The 17937-nt window shown below is 42.1% G+C and overlaps 1 protein-coding gene across 3 annotated transcripts in view; it reads left to right on the forward strand.

Moving 5' to 3' along the window:
* Positions 1-17937, forward strand: part of LOC122556766 (pantothenate kinase 3) — a 121560-nt gene that overhangs the window by 80433 nt on the left and 23190 nt on the right. Inside the window, exon 7 of one of the 3 annotated variants that reach the window (XM_043703895.2) lies at positions 6373-7893. The exons of the other annotated variants lie outside the window; for them this stretch is intronic. Within the exon in view, the coding sequence (XP_043559830.1) occupies positions 6373-6534 (162 nt within the window). The 3' untranslated portion in view covers positions 6535-7893. Of the gene's footprint in view, positions 1-6372; positions 7894-17937 lie in introns of those variants that run through there. 3 annotated transcript variants of the gene reach the window in all.

The raw sequence follows: 17937 nt of genomic DNA on the forward strand, positions 1-17937 counted from the left end.
CAGTAATTGAACTGGTTTCAGACTAATTCGAGTAGAGTGTCACTGATGCAGCTGGATGGCAAGGAGAAGTTGATTATTGCTGGGGATGACAAGACTTGCCTGTGAGAAAAGATTGATTTAGAAGGATGAGTGGATCTGATTAAAATATTCAAAATTCCACTAGGACCAGACAGATTAGAAGTAAGAATGATGTTTACTCTAGTTGAGAAATCTAGAACATGGGACACAATCTCAGCACTTAGGACTAAATGCAGATAACCTTCTTTACTCAAAGGTTAGAGAACCAGTGGAATTCTCTACCACAGGACACTGTGGAGGCCAAGTTACTGATTATATTGAAGAAAAAAACTTTAGGTTTTTAAAGGCATCAAGTGTATGAGGAGAATGTGGAGACATAGCATTGAGATAGAGAAGCAACCACGATCATTTTGAATAGTGGAGCAGGTTCAAAGGACCAAAGGACGTATATTTGCTCCTAGTTTCTATGTTCCTTTGGTCTTTGGACTAATGACATATTATTGACAACAAAGCTATTGCCTACCAACAATGGTGTGATTTAGAATTACTCACTTATACAGTATGAAAGCAAATCCTTTGGACCAACTCAGCTATTCCAACAGATTTCCTAAACTGATCTAGTCCCATATACCAGCATTGGCCCATATTATTTGAAACGCTTCCTATTCGTGGATGTATCCAGATGCTTTTTAAATGTTGTAATTATACCGGCCTCCTCTACTACTTTGGCAGCTTTTTCCGTACATGCACCACCCTCAGCATGAAAAAGGCATCCCACAGGTCCCTTTTAAATCTTTCCCCTCTCACCTTAAACCAATGCTCTCTAGTTTTGGACTCCCCTGCCCTGAGTAAAAGACCTTGGCTATTCACCCTATCAATGCCCCTCATGACTTTATAAATCTCGATAAGGTCACCCCTCAGCTTCCGACACTCCAAGAGAAAAGGACACAGCTTATTCAGCGTCTCGCTGTTAGCTCTCACACTCCAATCCGAGCAATATCATTGTAAATCTTTTCTGAATCTTTTCAAGTTTAACGACATGTTTCCTACAGTAGGGAAACCAGAATTGTACACAGTATTCTAAAAGTAGCCACACCAATGTCCTGTACAGCTGTAATATTGTCAAAGTACCTATTTGAGAATGCCCTGAATGCCCTGTAATTCTCTCTTGGTTCATCCTGGAGGTCAGACTCTGTGGTAGTCTGGAATATAAAATTCTTACAGACAGTTTAGTTTAAATTATTACCTTTATTTACCAATGGCACCAATGTTACACGACAATATTGATACCTACAAGACAGGCTTGAGCTAAGGTTCTAAAACTGTTAGCAGAGTAGCGACGCCAGCTCTTACCCCTAAGAGCTCTCTCAGGCTACTCTCCTTATTGCTGCAACCAAGCTGTCATTATACAGAACTTGATATTAAAATTATAAAAACATCATATTTCCTTAATCAGATAAGCAGCAATAAAATGGCAAAAGTTTGCAGAGGAAGAGAAACTCATTGACAGGTCTGAGTACGCTTGACTAATTAAGCTACATGCACATCAAAGTCATAACCCTGATCAGGCCAGTCCAAATGGTCAATTGCTTTGGCTAGCTTTTAACTTTGAACAATTGATTTTAACAGTACATCATAACGAGGGACTAGTCTAAACTATGTGGAAAAGGTCATGAAGTAACCTCGCTCAGTTAACGTGTCCAGTATCATTGTCCTACAAAATGGCTTTTTCTTTTGAAATCATCTTACATTCCCAAAATACAAATTAAATTCATAACATTCCTGGATCTCGAGCTTCAGGGATCAACACACAAACACAAACATTCAAGTGTACACTCAAATCAGACCACAAAGAATAAACGTTTCCACCAGCTTCTGTCCTCTTTTCCTCTCTCTTTTTCTCTCTTTTTTTTCTCTCTCTCTCCTTTTCTTTCTCTCTCCTCTTTCTTTCTGTGTCCCTTGAACCTGTGGGCAGCACGGTGGCACAGTGGTTAGCACTGTTGCCTCAATTCCCACCTCAGGCGACTCTCTGTGTGGAGTTTGCACATTTCCCCGTGTCTGCGTGGGTTTCCTCTGGGTGCTCCGGTTTCCTCCCACAATCCAAAAATGTGCAGGTTAGGTGAATTGCCATGCTAAATTGCCCGTAGTGTTAGGTGAAGGCGTATATGTAGGAGAATGGGTCTGGGTGGGTTACGCTTCGGCGGGTCGGTGTGGACTTGTTGGGCCGAAAGGCCTGTTTCCACACTGTAAGTAATCTAATCTAATCTAGAACCCTTACGTCAGTGAACGTAATTTAGTCATAGTCATAGAGATGTACAGCACCGAAATAGACCCTTCAGTCCAACTTGTTCATGCCGATCAGATATCCCAAACCAATCTAGTCCCATTTGCCAGCACTTGGCCCATTTCCCTCTAAAACCTCCCTATTCATATACCCATCCACTTACCCAACAACTCATTAGCCAAGGATTGAACAAAGCTTTGGCATCATTGTTTGCAACTGTTTAATTGAACTGACAATTTACATTTTTTTGAGTGATTATGTTTCAGTGGCTGTGGAAAGAACTTTCAACTTTGACTGAAGCAAAATTGCACCACACACGGTTGAGAAAATCCAAATGGATGCTCTGTCCATTTGATAAGAATATATCTGATCATCCAGCCAAAAGAGACAAAAGATCCCTACACTATGGAGATAATTTACAGAAGAAATTTTTTTCTCTCTCTTACACATGAACATCTTCCAACTTTGTTACTATGTCAGTTTCAGCCTTCATGTTTTCCTAGCTTATAAGGTTAATGAGACATTCACATTCCAGAACAGTCAAGATTAGGGAGCTAAGCTTCATAAATTCAAATCTGCTCAGTGTGGTATACATGAAAATGTATCAGGATTGAACTATTACATGCATATTCCACTCAACTTATTAAATTACAAGTTATTTTCCTATTGAGTATGAGTTTTGTAAGAGTCTTCAATATAGACAATAGACAATAGGTGCAGGAGTAGGCCATTCAGCTCTTCGAGCCTGTACCGCCATTCAACATGATCATGGCTGATCATTCCTAATCAGTATCCTGTTCCTGCCTTATCTCCATAACCCTTGATTCCACTATCTTTGAGAGCTCTATCCAACTCTTTCTTAAATGAATCCAGAGACTGGGCCTCTACTGCCCTCTGGGGCAGAGCATTCCACACAGCCACCACTCTCTGGGTGAAGAAGTTTCTCCTAATCTCTGTCCTAAATGGTCTACCCCGTATTTTTAAGCTGTGTCCTCTGGTTCGGCACTCAGCCATGTTTCCTGCTGCCAGAGTGTCCAATCCTTTCATAATCTTATACGTCTCAATCCGATCCCCTCTCAGTCTTCTAAACTCAAGGGTATACAAGCCCAGTCGCTTCAGTCTTTCAGAATCTTATGAACCAGAAATTTAGTTATCCAACATCCAACTGTAAAATATGTGCAATCTTCCAGCCCCGGCCTGAGAAGGGAGTACTGCCACACATTCCACAAGTGAACAAATGTAATCACCTTATTTACACTGATTCATTGACACTAAGAACAAATGTCCCCAATTCTTCTGAACAAATAACACCAGCTCTTCAGTGCGCCACCCCCTCCCCAAACCCGTCGTCAAGCACTTTCCCACACCTCCTTGGCAGGTGTGTAAGGCTTTCTCAACGTGACCTCCCAACTCCTATACTCAAGACATAGACCAATGCATACAATTCTTTACCACCCTGTCTCACTGAGACTCCAATTTCAAGGAAATGTGCACCTCCAATCCTCGGTATCTTTGTTTGCAACATTTCCCAGGATCTGACCATTACATGCATAAATACTGCCCTGACTTGTCTAACCAAAATGCAACACCTTACATTTATCTAAATTGAACTCCATCTGCCATTCCTCAACCCATTGGCTCATACTCTGAAATAACCTTCTTCACTATTTACTACACCAACAATTTTGGTGTCATCTGGAAACTTACTAATCATACCTGTTATATTCATAGACCACTTATCCAGCACTGACCCTTGCAGCACACCACTGGTCACAAGCTTCCAGATTGAAAATCAGCCACCACTACTCTCTATCTGCTGCTTAAAGGTAGCAATGGCCTAGTGGTATTATTGCTGGACTATTAATCCAGACATCGTAGTAATTACCGAGGATCCGAGTTTGAATCCTATTGTGACAGATGACAAAATTTGAATTCAGTAAAAAATGAGAAGATTTGTAGCTCAGGTTGTCAGTTTACTCACTGAATTGGTGGGTTTGTTTTCAGACGTTTCGTCACCACACTAGGTAACATCAACAGTGAGCCTCTGGTGAAGTATAAAGGAAGTAGGAGTATACTTAAGAGGGAAATCAGGAGGCCAAAAAGGGGACATGAGATAGCTTTGGCAAACAGAATTAAGGAGAATCCAAAGGGTTTTTACAAATACATTAAGGACAAAAGGGTAACTAGGGAGAGAATAGGGCCCCTCAAAGATCAGCAAGGTGGCCTTTGTGTGCAGCCGCAGAAAATGAGGGAGATACTAAATGAGTATTTTGCATCAGTATTTACTGTGGAAAAGGATATGGAGGGTATAGACGGTAGGGAAATAGATGGTGATGTCTTGCAAAATGTCCAGATTACAGAGGAGGAAGTGCTGGATGTCTTAAAATGGGTAAAGGTGGATAAATCCCCAGGACCTGATCAGGTGTACCCGAGACCTCTGTGAGAAGCTAGAGAAGCAATTGCTGGGCCTCTTGCTGAGATACTTGTATCATCAATAGTCACAGGTGAGGTGCCGGAAGACCGGAGGTTGACAAACCTGGTGCCACTGTTTAAGAAGGGTGGTAAGGACAAGCCAGGGAACTATAGACCAGTGAACCTGACCTCGGTGGTGGGCAAGTTGTTGAAGGGAATCCTGAGGGACAGGATGTACATGTATTTAGAAAGGCAAGGACTGATCAGGGACAGTCAACATGGTTTTGAGTGTGGGAAATCATGTCTCACAAACTTGATTGAGTTTTTTGAAGAAGTAACAAAGAGGATTGATGAGGGCAGAGCGGTTGATGTGATCGATATGGACTTCAGTAAGGCGTTCGAAAAGGTTCCCCATGGGAGACTGATCAGCAAGGTTAGATCTCATGGAATACAGGGAGAATGAGCTATTTGGATACAGAACTTGCTCAGAGGTTGGTGGTGGAGGGTTGTTTTTCAGACTGGAGGCCTGTGACCAGTGGAGTGCCACAAGGATCAGTGCTGGGTCCTCTACTTATTGTCATTTACATAAATGATTTGGATGTGAGCATAAGAAGTACAGTTATTAAGTTTGCAGATGACACCAAAATTGGAGGTGTAGTGGACAGCAAAGAGGATTACCTCAGATTACAATAGGGTCTTGACCAGATGGGCCAATGGGCTGAGAAGTGGCAGATGGAGTTTAATTCAGATAGATGCAAGGTGCTGCATTTTGGGAAAGCAAATCTTAGCAGGACTTATAACCTTAATGGTAAGGTCCTAGGGAGTGTTGCTGAACAAAGAGACCTTGGAATGCAGGTTCAAAGCTCCTTCAAAGTGGAGTCGCAGGTAGATAGGATAGTGAAGAAGGCATTTGGTATGCTTTCTTTTATTGGTCAGAGTATTGAGTACAGGAGTTGGGAGATCATGTTGCAACTGTACAGGACATTGGTTAGGCCACTGTTGGAATATTGCGTGCAATTCTGGTCTCCTTCCTATCGGAAAGATGTTGTGAAACTTGAAAGGGTTCAGAAAAAATTTACGAGGATGTTGCCAGGGTTGCAGGATTTGAGCTATAGGGAGGGGCTGAACAGGCTGGGGCTCTTTTCCCTGGAGTGTCGGAGGCTGAGGGGTGACCTTATAGAAAATTATGAAGGGCATGGATAGGGTAAATAGGCAGAGTCTTTTCCCTGTGGTCGGGGAGTCCAGAACTGGAGGGCATAGGTTTAGGGTGAGAGGGGAAAGATATAAAAGAGACCTAAGGGGCAACATTTTCACACACAGGGTGGTACGTGTATGGAATGAGCTGCCAGACAAAGTGGTAGAGCCTGGTACAATTGCAACATTTAAGAGGCATTTGGATGAGTATATGATTAGGAAGGGTTTGGCGGGATATGGGCTGGTGCTGGCAGATGGGACTAGATTGGGTTGGGATATCTGGCCGGCATGGACGGGTTGGGTCGAATATCTGTTTCCATGCTGTACATCTCTATGACTCTACGTTCTGTCTGGCTTGCTATTTATGTGACATTTGTTTGTTGTGGTGGGTGGTATCATTTCTAGTTCTGTTTCTGAGAGGGAGAGAACAATAACCAACAACCCTTTTTGGACGACACCCGTAGAATGAAAAACGAATGGAGAACTGCAAACCAGTGTTTACGGGAAAACCACACAGACTGACCAGATACTCAACTACAAAAGCAACCATTCGAACACCAAAAATTGGAACTGCATCAGGACACTATTTAAACAAGGCACAGCACCCTGCAGCTATGAGAAGATGAGGAGAAACGCCCATAAAAAATTTTGAATGGTTAATTGATGAGCGCAATCTGCCGATTCCTGCACAGGAATACACAATATGCCCTGAAATTCTAGTCACCCTACCATACATCAAAGACTTTTCAGAGATGATCACTAGACCACTCTGACCCCTAGGCATCATCTTAGCCCACAAACCTACCACCACACTAGAACAATTACTGATGAAGTTAAAGGATACCATACCCACAATCAGTAGAACGAAAGTAATGTACAAAATATCCTGCAAGGACTCCAACAAACATTAAATTGGATAAATCGGCAGGAAACTAGCCATCAGGATACATGAGCACCAACTAGCCACCAAAAGACATGACTACCTATCGCTAGTACGCATACACACAGAGGAAAAGGGACACCAGTTCAACTGGGACAATGCATCCATCCTGGAAGAAGCCAAACAACGACATATATGGGAATTCTTAGATGCCTGGTATTCAGACCTAATCTCCATTACCGAACATAGATGTGAACCCCAGTTACCAACTTCTCTGCAACAACTGGAAATGATACGTCCCACCACAACAAACCAAGACACACAAATAGCAAATGGGACAGAGCACCAACACTTCACCAGAGGTTCACTGATAATGTTACCTAACATGGTAATGAAATAACTGAAAACAAACCCACCAGTTCGGAGAGCAAACCGACAATCCATAAAATCTGGAATTAAGAGTCTAATGATGACCCATTGCTAATTGTCAGGAGAAACATAGCTTAACTAGTGAAGCCTTCATACCATGAAAGAATTCTTTAAAAAAAAAAGGTTTCCTTCCTTCAGGTCAAAATCATATCTAATTGGTTAGTTCCCCTACATTCCATGTGATTTAACCTTGCTTGCCAATCTGCCATGTGGAACCTTGTTGAATACTTTACTGAAGTCCATGTAAACAATGGTCACCACTCTGGCTTTATCAGTCTTCTTTGTCACGTCTTCAAAAATCGCAATCAAGTTCGTGAGACACAATTTTCCACACACACAACCATGTGACTATCCCAAATCAGTCCTTCCCTTTCCAAATGCATGTAACTTCATTTACCTCAGAATCCCCTCCAACAACCTACCCAACACAGACGTCAGGCTCACCGATCTATAGTTCCCTGGCTTTTCCACCTTATCATCTTTCTTAAATAATGGCACCACATTAGCGAGCCTCTGGCACCTCAATGTGGCTGTCAGTGATACAAATATTTCAGCAAGATACCCAGCAATCTCTTCTCTAGCTTCCCACAAAGTGCTGGGAGGCTAATCAGGTTCTAATTAGATCCCGGGAACTTAGCCATCTTTATGCATTTTAAGACCAGTCTGTAATATAGACACTTTTTAAGATGTCACTGTTTATTTCTCAGAGTTCTGTATTTTCCGTGTAACTTCTCCACAGTAAATACTGATGTGAAATAGAGGTTTAGTATCTCACTCACCTGTTGTGGTTCCATACAAAAAGCCTTGTTAATTCATTCTCAAGTAACAGAAAAGTTTGGGGCTGGGACACAACTCAACTCACTTTTCAATGTGAAGAAATTCATTTTATATTACACTTAGTAGTTGTCATAGAGTGTGACTTCTAATTGATATATCAGAGCTATTTTATAAGTGGCTCTTATAAAACAGAAGGAAGTCAAGAATAAACTTTCAGAACACCAGAAACAACTCAACAGCACTTCGGAACAAAGACTAATAAACCGTATTTTGAGTATTTCCCCTCATGTCTTTTTTCAGTAGAACATTTCTATGGATGTAAAGGGGAGTTCATAAGGGAATTAGAGATCATTTGTAACAGTTTACTTGTGGCTAGAATCTAATTACTTGTAATATGTAGTAATTCTTGTGAAGTATGTAAACCTGGTTTCTTAGATTGGATTACTTAGATTACCTACAGTGTGGAAACAGGCCCTTCGGCCCAACAAGTCCACACTGACCCACCAAAAAGCAACCCAGACCCATTCCCCTACATTTACCCCTTCACCTAACACTATGGGCAATTTAGCATGGCCAATTCACCTAACCGGCACATTTTTTTTGGACTGTGGGAGGAAATCTGAGCACCCAGAGGAAACCAACGCAGACACGGGAAGAATGTGCAAACTCCACACAGTTGCCTGAGGCGGGAATTGAAACCGGGTCTTTGGTGCTGTGAGACAGCAGTGCTAACCACTGTGCCACCGTGTCACCCACTAATTCTATTAACCTGTGTTTGAAAATCGGGTAAATTGGGGAATATAGTATACTAATTTTAGCGGGGTTTGATTTAGTGAGTCATGACAAATTATGCAGGCCCATCCAAGAATGCCTCTGCTTTAAATTCAATGAGGTTTTGAGCGTGGTACTAATAGATAATACAGGTGAAGGAAAACACCCAGGTTCTCTATACTGCATTTAAGATATGGCACTGGAAACAACAGAAATGGAACATGTAGAACCCAATTTGATTTCCTGACAGAACTAAAACTAAGAAATAATTGAGATACTAACAGCACTTCAGTTTTGCGGAAATATAAATGGAAATATAACTTAAGGTCGTGAAATTCAGAATCCAGTAGTATTCAGTTACAGTTACAGTTAAAGTGGCTTGAGCATGAGGAGAGAATATTAAAAGTGGAGTTGGATTTTCAAGAGAAGAAAAAAGTTAAAGAGCAGAAAAGGTTAAGAAAATAGAGAGAGAATTAATTTAGGAAATAAACATGAGAAAACTGGAATCAAGAGTGTGGGAATGAATTAGAGTGGAAGAGCATGAATGTTTCCTGAAAATGATGTACTTGATACTATCACTGGTGCAGCGAATGAATTTGCACTGACTCTTCCAAAATTGAGAAAAAAGTTGGGAAAATAGCTAGACAAATGAATTGGGCAAAAGAGGACTGGACATTCCTATTCCAAAGTAAGATGCCAAAGTAAGAAATTTATGCTTCTCTATCAGAGGAGATTTCTCAAGATTATGATAGAATGAAGAAGCCAGTATTAGCTTCATATGAGGTAGTGCAAAGTTTCCAGAATTGAAGGTAACAGCCTAGGCAAGCCTGTGCTGATTTTGAGACTGTTAAGGAACGTAATTTTAACATGTGGGTAAGAGCATTGGAAGTTGAAACTTATATGTTTGATGCTTTTAGAGAGGTTATTTTCTGAGAGAAATTTGAAAGCTCACTGCCTTCCATAATAAGAACTCATGCTGAGAGCTAAAGGGTTGCAACTGCAGAGTAGGAGGCAATAATGGCTGATGATTCGGAGTTAATGCTTAAAACTGAACCTTTTCCTCTGTTACCGTCATAAATTCAAAAGGGATAAGAGATAGGAGAGTGAAAGGAAAGCAACTAGCCAAGGTAAGGAATGGATAGCTGGGTACTCTTCTCAAATCAGAAAGGAAAGTAGTTAGGATGGAGGTAAGAATCAGAAGACGCAGTCTTTTCGCTGTAATGGGCTGGGACAGGTTCGTTCTCAATCCTGGAAGTTAAAAAGGAAGGAAGCACCGTAGGCGGCACGGTGGCACAGTGGTTCAATTCCCGCCTCAGGCGACTGACTGTGTGGAGTTTGCACATTCTCCCCGTGAGTGCGTGGGTTTCCTCCGGGTGCTCCGGTTTCCTCCCACAGTCCAAAGATGTGCAGGTTAGGTGAATTAGCCATGCCAAATTGCCCGTAGTGTTAGGTAAGGGGTAAATGTAGGAGCATGGGTGGGTTGCGCTTCGGCGGGTCGATGTGGACTTGTTGGGCCGAAGGGCCTGTTTCCACACTGTAAGTAATCTAATCTAATCATCTAAGCCTAAAACAGCACTAAGAAGTACAGGAGCTATTCAAAATTTCCTGCTGGAGAAGGAGTTAATTTTCCCCAAGAGTTTAATAAAAAATAATTGTGTTGATAAATAAAATAAGTAATCTCAGTTAGGCTAGAGTGTGCCTTGTTGTCTAGACTAGTGATAGCTGCAGTAGTTGAAGGACTGAAAGTCATACCTTCACCTATAATCATGGAAAGTCCAGTTGAGGCTAAAGAGACAGAACAGTTGCTGGTATTTTCCCAATGTCTGTAGTGATCAGAGCAATGGCAAAATAAAGTCCATCATGAGATGTTACAGTATAGCCATAAACAAACATTACAGTAGCTGAAACTCTAGAGCTTGGAGGCAGGATCAGTACATGGGACTGTTGTTATGGCCAAGACAGGACAGGCTGCTCAATGTTCCAGAGTTTCAGTGTTTTAGACAAGATAGAGAGGAAGTTAAAAGAGGTGGAGGAATTACGTTACCAGTCAGAGAGAATGTTATATCTGTGGTCAGTTGGATGTGGTGGAGGGCACATTAACTGAGGCAACTTGGGTAGCACTGAACAATAAGATGGGTGGAATCATTCTGCTGGATTATACTATAGGTGTCCCAACAACCACCAAGACAAATATATAGGCTGATTTTGGAAAGGTGCAATAAAAACAAATTGTCATATTGGGTCATATTTAACTTCCCCAATATTGACTGGGACTCTCTTAGAGCAAGAGGCTTAGGTAAGGCAGAATTTGTTAAGTGCATTCAAGAAAGTTTCTTGAAACAGCATGTGGATTGCACAACTTGAGGAGGGGCCATACTGGACCTTGCACTGGCTAATGAATCTGGCCAGGTGACTGATCTTTCAATGGGAGAGCATTTTTGAAACTTTTAAAATAGCTACAAGTAAGGATCACAACTTCTTAAGTTTTAAAATAGCTACAAGTAAGGATAAGTCGGGACTTTGTGGAGAGGTACTAAATTGGGGCAGGGCAAACTATGTTAGTATTAGGCTAGAGCTGGGGAGTGTTAATTGGGAGGAGCTGTTATTACACAAGTCCACCTTTGGCATGTGGGAACAGTTTAAAGACATGGTGGAGAGTTAAAGACCAACATGCTCTAGTACAGAGGAGGAACACGGGTGCAAGATAAGGGACCCTTGGATAATGAAGGAGGTTGAGAATTTAGTCAGAAGGAGAAAAGAAGCATGTGTGTAAGGTTTAGGAAGCTAAAATCGGATAGAGCCGGTGAGGAATTTAAGGAAAGCAGGGAATTAGATACAAAAGAAGGGACCATAAAATGATCTTGGCAAGTAGGGTGAAAGAAGCATTCTATTGATACATTAAAACAAGTGGATAACTGGGGAGAAGGTAGGGAACTTGTGCTTGGAGGCAGAGGATGTGGGTGAGATCCTAAATGAGTACTTTGCATTGGTATTCACTCAGGAAAACGATGTGGAGGATAGTGAGATTAGTTTGGAGCCTGCTGATGCGATAGGGCATTTTGAGATCAAGAAAGAAGTTGTGTTGAACCTCTTGAATAGCATTAACATAGATAAGTCCCCAGGTCCCAATGGTAGCTACCCCTGGTTAATTGAGAGAGGCAAGAGAGGAGATTGCTGGGGCCTTGATCAAGATCTTTGTATTCTCACTCGCTACTGAAAAGGTCCTGGAGGACATGCGAGTGATTAATGTTGTTCTGAACAGAGAGACCTTAGCTCCTTGTAAGTGGAGTCACAGGTAGAAAAGGATAGTGAAGAAGGCGTTTGGTATGCTTTCTTTTATTGGTATTCAGTACTGGAGTTGGGAGGTCATGTTGCGACTGTACAGGACATTCGTTAGGCCACTGTTGGAATATTGTGTGCATTTCTGGTCTCCTTCCTATTGGAATGATGTTGTGAAACTTGAAAGGGTTCAGAAAAGATTTACAAGGATGTTGCCAGAGTTGGAGGATTTGAGCTATAGGGAGAGTCTGAACAGGCTGGGGCTGTTTATCCTGGAGCGTTGGAGACTGAGGAGTGACCTTGTAGAGGTTTATAAAATCATGAGGATGAATAGGATAAATAGACAAAGTCTTTTCCCTGGGTGGGGGAGTCCAGAACGAGAGGGCATAGGTTTACGGTGAGAGGAGAAAGATATAAAAGAGACCTAAAAGGCAACTTTTTCACTAATAGTATGGAATGAGCTGCCAGATGAAGTGGAGGCTAGTACAATTGTAACATTTAAAAGGCATCTGGGTGGGTATGAATTGGAAGGGTTTGGAGGGATACGGGCCAAATGCTGGCAGATGGGACTAGATTGGGTTGGGATATCTGATCAGCATGGACGAGTTGGACCAAGGGGTCTGTTTCTGTGCTGTACATCTCTGTGACTCTGAGTCTTCTGTTTAAGAAGGGAAATAGGGATAATCCAGGCAACTATAGAGCGATGAGTCTCACACCTGTAGTTGAGAATTTATTGGAGAAAATGTTTAGGGATAATTTACATATGTTTGGAAAAGGATGGTCTAATTGGGGACAGTCAGCATGGCTTTGTGCAGGGCAGGACATGTCTTACTAACTTGATTGAATTTTTCAGGGGGATGACTGTTGCCGTGTTGGATAGATTAATTGCAGATTGGGAGACTGGACATTAGAATTTAGAGTGTGTAAAATTTTAAAATGCTGGGGGGTGGATGGTGTTTTCTTCTATGCTTAGAGATTTAAACAAAACGTCTGTGGGTAGTAGCTTGTGGGAATGTCTGCACAGAAAGTAACCGAATTGAAACATTTATGTTGAAAGGCCAAGACAAATGAATTTGAACCAGGCCCTCAACTACCACTAACCGATTAAATTTAAATCTGATCATTTTGACAACATCAAACCAATCCTATGTAAAAAAAATTGTTACGTCGTCAGTGGTATGAAGAAAGGGGCAGTGGGTGAGAGATCCCAGAGCCAACTGCCATCTGCTAAGAGAGAATAGCTCTTACAGTCATCTATCTATGAGAGAGAAAACATAGCCATGTAGGTACTAACAGTACCAATGATGTAAAAAAGGCACGCCTGATCAAAAAGTTCCTGGAAGCGTTCCTAGAGGAGGAATCAATGGACGGAAGACACAAAGTTCTGAAAGACATAACCTGGCTATGTCTTTCTGAGAGACTAAATTCTATTTGTTTTTTTTATAAGTGTATTTATTGGAACAGCATACCATTAGAATTTTGTTGTATTTGAGAAGTCATTGGAAAGGACTTGTTCTGTTTGTTAATAATTTAGTTAATTTGTTCACTGTTAGTTAGGTAAATAAATTGTTACTTGTTTATTTTAAAGTGAGTGTCAGGGAATTATTTTCAACCACCACAAGTTGCTTTAAAAATGGCTGACATCCCTTGATACACTTTTTTAACAGATTATAAGGCAGGTGCTCCTCTCTGGATGTTTTGATTTCAATTATCAGTGCAAGGGGTCAACTCAGCTTTGTAACAGCGACAAAAATGATTGAGGAGGTCAGAACAGTGGATGGTGTCTAGATGGATTTTAGTAAGGCTTTTAACAAGATCCCTCCTGGTTGGCTCCCTCAGAAGATTATTTTGGGCGGCATGGTGGCACAGTGGTTACCACTGCTGCCCCACCGTGCCAGAGACCCTGGTTCAATTCCCGCCTCTGGCAACTCTCTGTGCGGAGTTTGCACATTCTCCCCGTGTCTGCTTGGGTTTCCTCCGGGTGCTCCGGTTTCCTCCCACAGTCCAAAAATGTGCAGGTTAGGTGAATTGGCCATGCTAAATTGCCCGAAGTGTTAGGTGGAGGGGTAAATATAGGGAGATGGATCTGGGTGGGTTGCGCTTTGGCGGGTTGGTGTGGACTTGTTGGGCCGAAGAGCCTGTTTCCACACTGCAAGTAATCTAATCTAATCTAAATCTAAAAAAAAGTACATGGGATCCTCAGCGACCTGACCACATGGATTCAGAATTGGTTTGCCCTTAGAAGACAGATGGTAGTAGTGGAAGAGTGTTTTTCAGGCAGGAGGTCCATGACTAATGGTATTCCATTGGGATTCTTACTGGGACCTCTGCTGCTTGTGACTTAGGTGAAAATGTGAATGGGTAGGTTGGTAAGTTTACAAATGACATAAAGGTCCATTGAGTTGTGGGTAATGTAGAAGCTTGTCAAAGGATGCAGTGGAATGGGCAGAGAAATGACAGACGGAGTTCATTCTGAATAAGTGTGGTGTGTTGCATTTTCGGATATCAAATGTTAGATTAGATTAGATTCCCTACAGTGTGGAAACAGGCCCTTCGGCCCAACAAGTCCACACTGACCTTCCGAAGAGTAACCCACCCAGTCCCATTTCCAAGAATGAAGTTAAAGAAAAGTATACAGTTAATAGTGGGACACTGAACAGCATTCATGTTCAGGAGGATTCTGGGGTTCAAGTCCAGAGCTCCCTGAATGTGACTGTGCAAGTAAATAGAGTAGTAAAAAAAAGGCAGATGGTGTGCTTGCCTTTATTAGTAAGGGAATTGAGTACAAGAGTCAGCTTTATAAAGTTTTGGTTAGGCCGCACTTAGAGTATTAAGTTCAATTCTGGTCACCACATTACAGGAAAGATGTTGAGGCTTTGGACAGGGTACAGAAGAGGTTTACCAGGCTGATGCCTGGATTAAAGAGTATCACCTATAAGGAGAGACTAGAAAAACTCAGGTTGTTTTCTCTTGAGCAGTGGAGGCTAAGGGGAGACTACACAGCTAGGGTTGACAGTCAGAATCTTTTTCCCCAAGTTGAAATGTCTAAAACTAGGGGGCATACATTTAAGGAGAGAGGGGAAAAGTTCTAGGGAGATATGAGGGCTAGGTTTTTGTACTTAGAGAGGGGTAGGAGTCTGGAATGCACTGCCTTGGGTGGTGGTGGAGGCAGATCAGATAAGGGCACTTAAGACACTTTTAGAAAAGCAAATGAATATGCAAGGAATGGAGGGATATGAACAAAAGGCAGACAGAAGGGGTGAGTCTCATTTGGCATCATGTTCGGCACAACATTGTAGGCTGAAACTTAGAATCCCTACAGCCTGGAAACAGGTAATTTGGCCCAACAAGACCACACCAGCCCTCTAAAGAGCATCCCACACAGACCCGTCTTCTTACCCTTTCCCAATAACACTGCATTTCCCATGGTTATTGCGCCTAGTCTTAGATATCCCTGAACATTACAGGCATGACTAATTTAGCATGACTAATCTACCTAATTCAAGTATCTTTGGCCTGTGGGAGGAAACCGGAGCACCCAGCGGAAACCCACACAGACATGGGGAGAATGTGCAAACTCCATGCAGATAGTCACCCAAAAGTGGAATTGAACTTGGGTCCCTGGCCCTGTGAGGTCAGACTTGCTGAATTCTCCAGCAGCTTCAGTTTTTATTTCAGATCTCCAGAATCAGCAGTTAATAGTTTCATTTTGTGGACAAAGGAGAGTTGGGGATAAAATATCATAAAAATAGAAAAGAGCTTTAATGAAGAGTCATCTAGACTTGAAATGTTAGCTTACTCTCCATGGATGCTGCCTTAACCCACTGTGATCTCCAGCATTTTTTTGTTTCCAGCACTTGCAGTAATTTGCTCCTACCTGATAATCGGTTTAGCTCAGGAAATTAAGCTCAGACAGAAACCGATTCAGTATATGGTCGAGAACCATTTGGTGGAATCTGTTCAGAGCAACTGGAGTTCACCGATAGTATTGTTTCCCAAATCAGATGGATCTGCTAAACTTTCCAAAGTTTATAGAAAGGTGAATGTGGTGATGAAAACACATTCATACCCAATTCCATAGTTGGAAAACTGCATTGATAAGATTGGCAGTATAAAATTTCTTGCTTTGTAAGGTGGATTGATTGAAGAGATATTGAAATGGCATTACCATCAAGGGTAAAAGAAATATCTGGTCTTATCATGTCAAGTGGCTTACAGTAGTGTTGGGTGATCCAATTAGGTTGCCAAGGACAGGGAAAGTAACAGAATTCCTTGTTCCTAAAACTATAAAAGACTTTGGTAGGTTTTTAGGAATGTGGATTTTACTGGAAATGTGTGCATAATTTCAGTACAATTGCTGTGTCATAGAGAGCCATAGAGTCGTACAGCACAGAGACAGGCCCTGTGGCTCAAACTGGTCCATGTCAACCAAAATGTCCATCAAGGCTAACCCCATTTCCCTCACTTCTAAACCTTTCCTATCTAATTACTTGTCCGAATGCCTTTTAAATGTTATTAATATACCTGCCTCAACCACTTCTGCTGGCAGTTCATTTCATATGCATACCACCCTCTGTTTAAAAAAAAAGGTTGCCCCTCAAGTTCCCTTTTGTTCTCTCCCCTCTAATCTTAAACTGATGCCCTCTAGTACTTGATTCCCCTACCTGGATAGAAAACGAGTGCATTCACCCTATCCATGCCTGTCATGATCTTACACACCTCAGTCTCCTATACCTAAAGAAAAAAAAGTCCTAGTTTGTCAGCAGAGGGTGGGAGGGGCTGAGAGGTGGCAGATGGAATTCAACCTAGATAAATGCGAGGTGATGCATTTTGGAAGGTCGAATTTGAAAGCTGAGTACAGGATTAAGGATAGGATTCTTGGCAGTGTGGAGGAACAGAGGAATCTTGGGGTGCAGGTACATAGATCCCTTAAAATGGCCACCCAAGTGGACAGGGTTTTTAAGAAAGCATATGGTGTTTTGGCTTTCATTAACAGGGTATTGAGTTTAAGAGTCGTGAGATCTTGTTGCAACTCTATAAAACTTTGGTTCGACCGCACTTGGAATACTGCATCCAGTTCTGGTCGCCCTATTATAAGAAAGATGTGGATGCTTTGGAGCGGGTTCAGAGGAGGTTTACCAGGATGCTGCTTGGACTGGAGGACTTATCTTATGAGGAGAGGTTGACTGAGCTCGGACTTTTTTCATTGGGGAAAAGGAGAAGAGGGGACCTAATTGAGGTATACAAGATAATGAGAGGTATAGATAGAGTCGATAGCCAGAGACTATTTCCCAGGGCAGAAATGACTAACATGAGGGGTCATAGTTTTAAGCTGGTTGGAGGAAAGTGTAGAGGGGATGTCAGAGGCGGGTTCTTTACACACAGCGTTGTGAAAGCATGGAATGTGTTGCCAGCAGCAGTTGTGGAGGCAGGTCATTGGGGACATTTAAGAGACTCCTGGACATGCATATGGTCACAGAAATTTGAGGGTGCATACATGAGGATCAGTGGTTGGCACAACATCGTGGGCTGAAGGGCCTGTTCTGTGCTGCACTGTTCTATGTTCTAAGTAGTTTGTCCAAACTCTCCCTGTAACTCAGACTGTTGATTCCTGGCAACATCCTTGTAAATTTCTTCTGCACTCTTTCTAGTTTAATAACCTCCTATAGCAAGCTGACCAAAACAAGACATAATACTTCAAATGCAACCTCACCAACATCCTATACAACTGCAACATAACTTTCCAACTTCTATACTCAATGCCCTGACTGATGAAGGCCAGTGTGCCTTCTCTGCCCTATCTAATTTTGACTGTGCACCTGAACTCCAAGATCCCTCTGTTCCACCACACTCCTTAAGGCCCGGAACTCCTACTTTGATTTGGCTTTCCAAA

Source organism: Chiloscyllium plagiosum, unplaced genomic scaffold, assembly GCF_037043375.1.
Source record: "Chiloscyllium plagiosum isolate Xiang-an unplaced genomic scaffold, Cpla_swu_hap1 HiC_scaffold_16, whole genome shotgun sequence".
Taxonomy (NCBI): Eukaryota; Metazoa; Chordata; class Chondrichthyes; order Orectolobiformes; family Hemiscylliidae; genus Chiloscyllium; species Chiloscyllium plagiosum.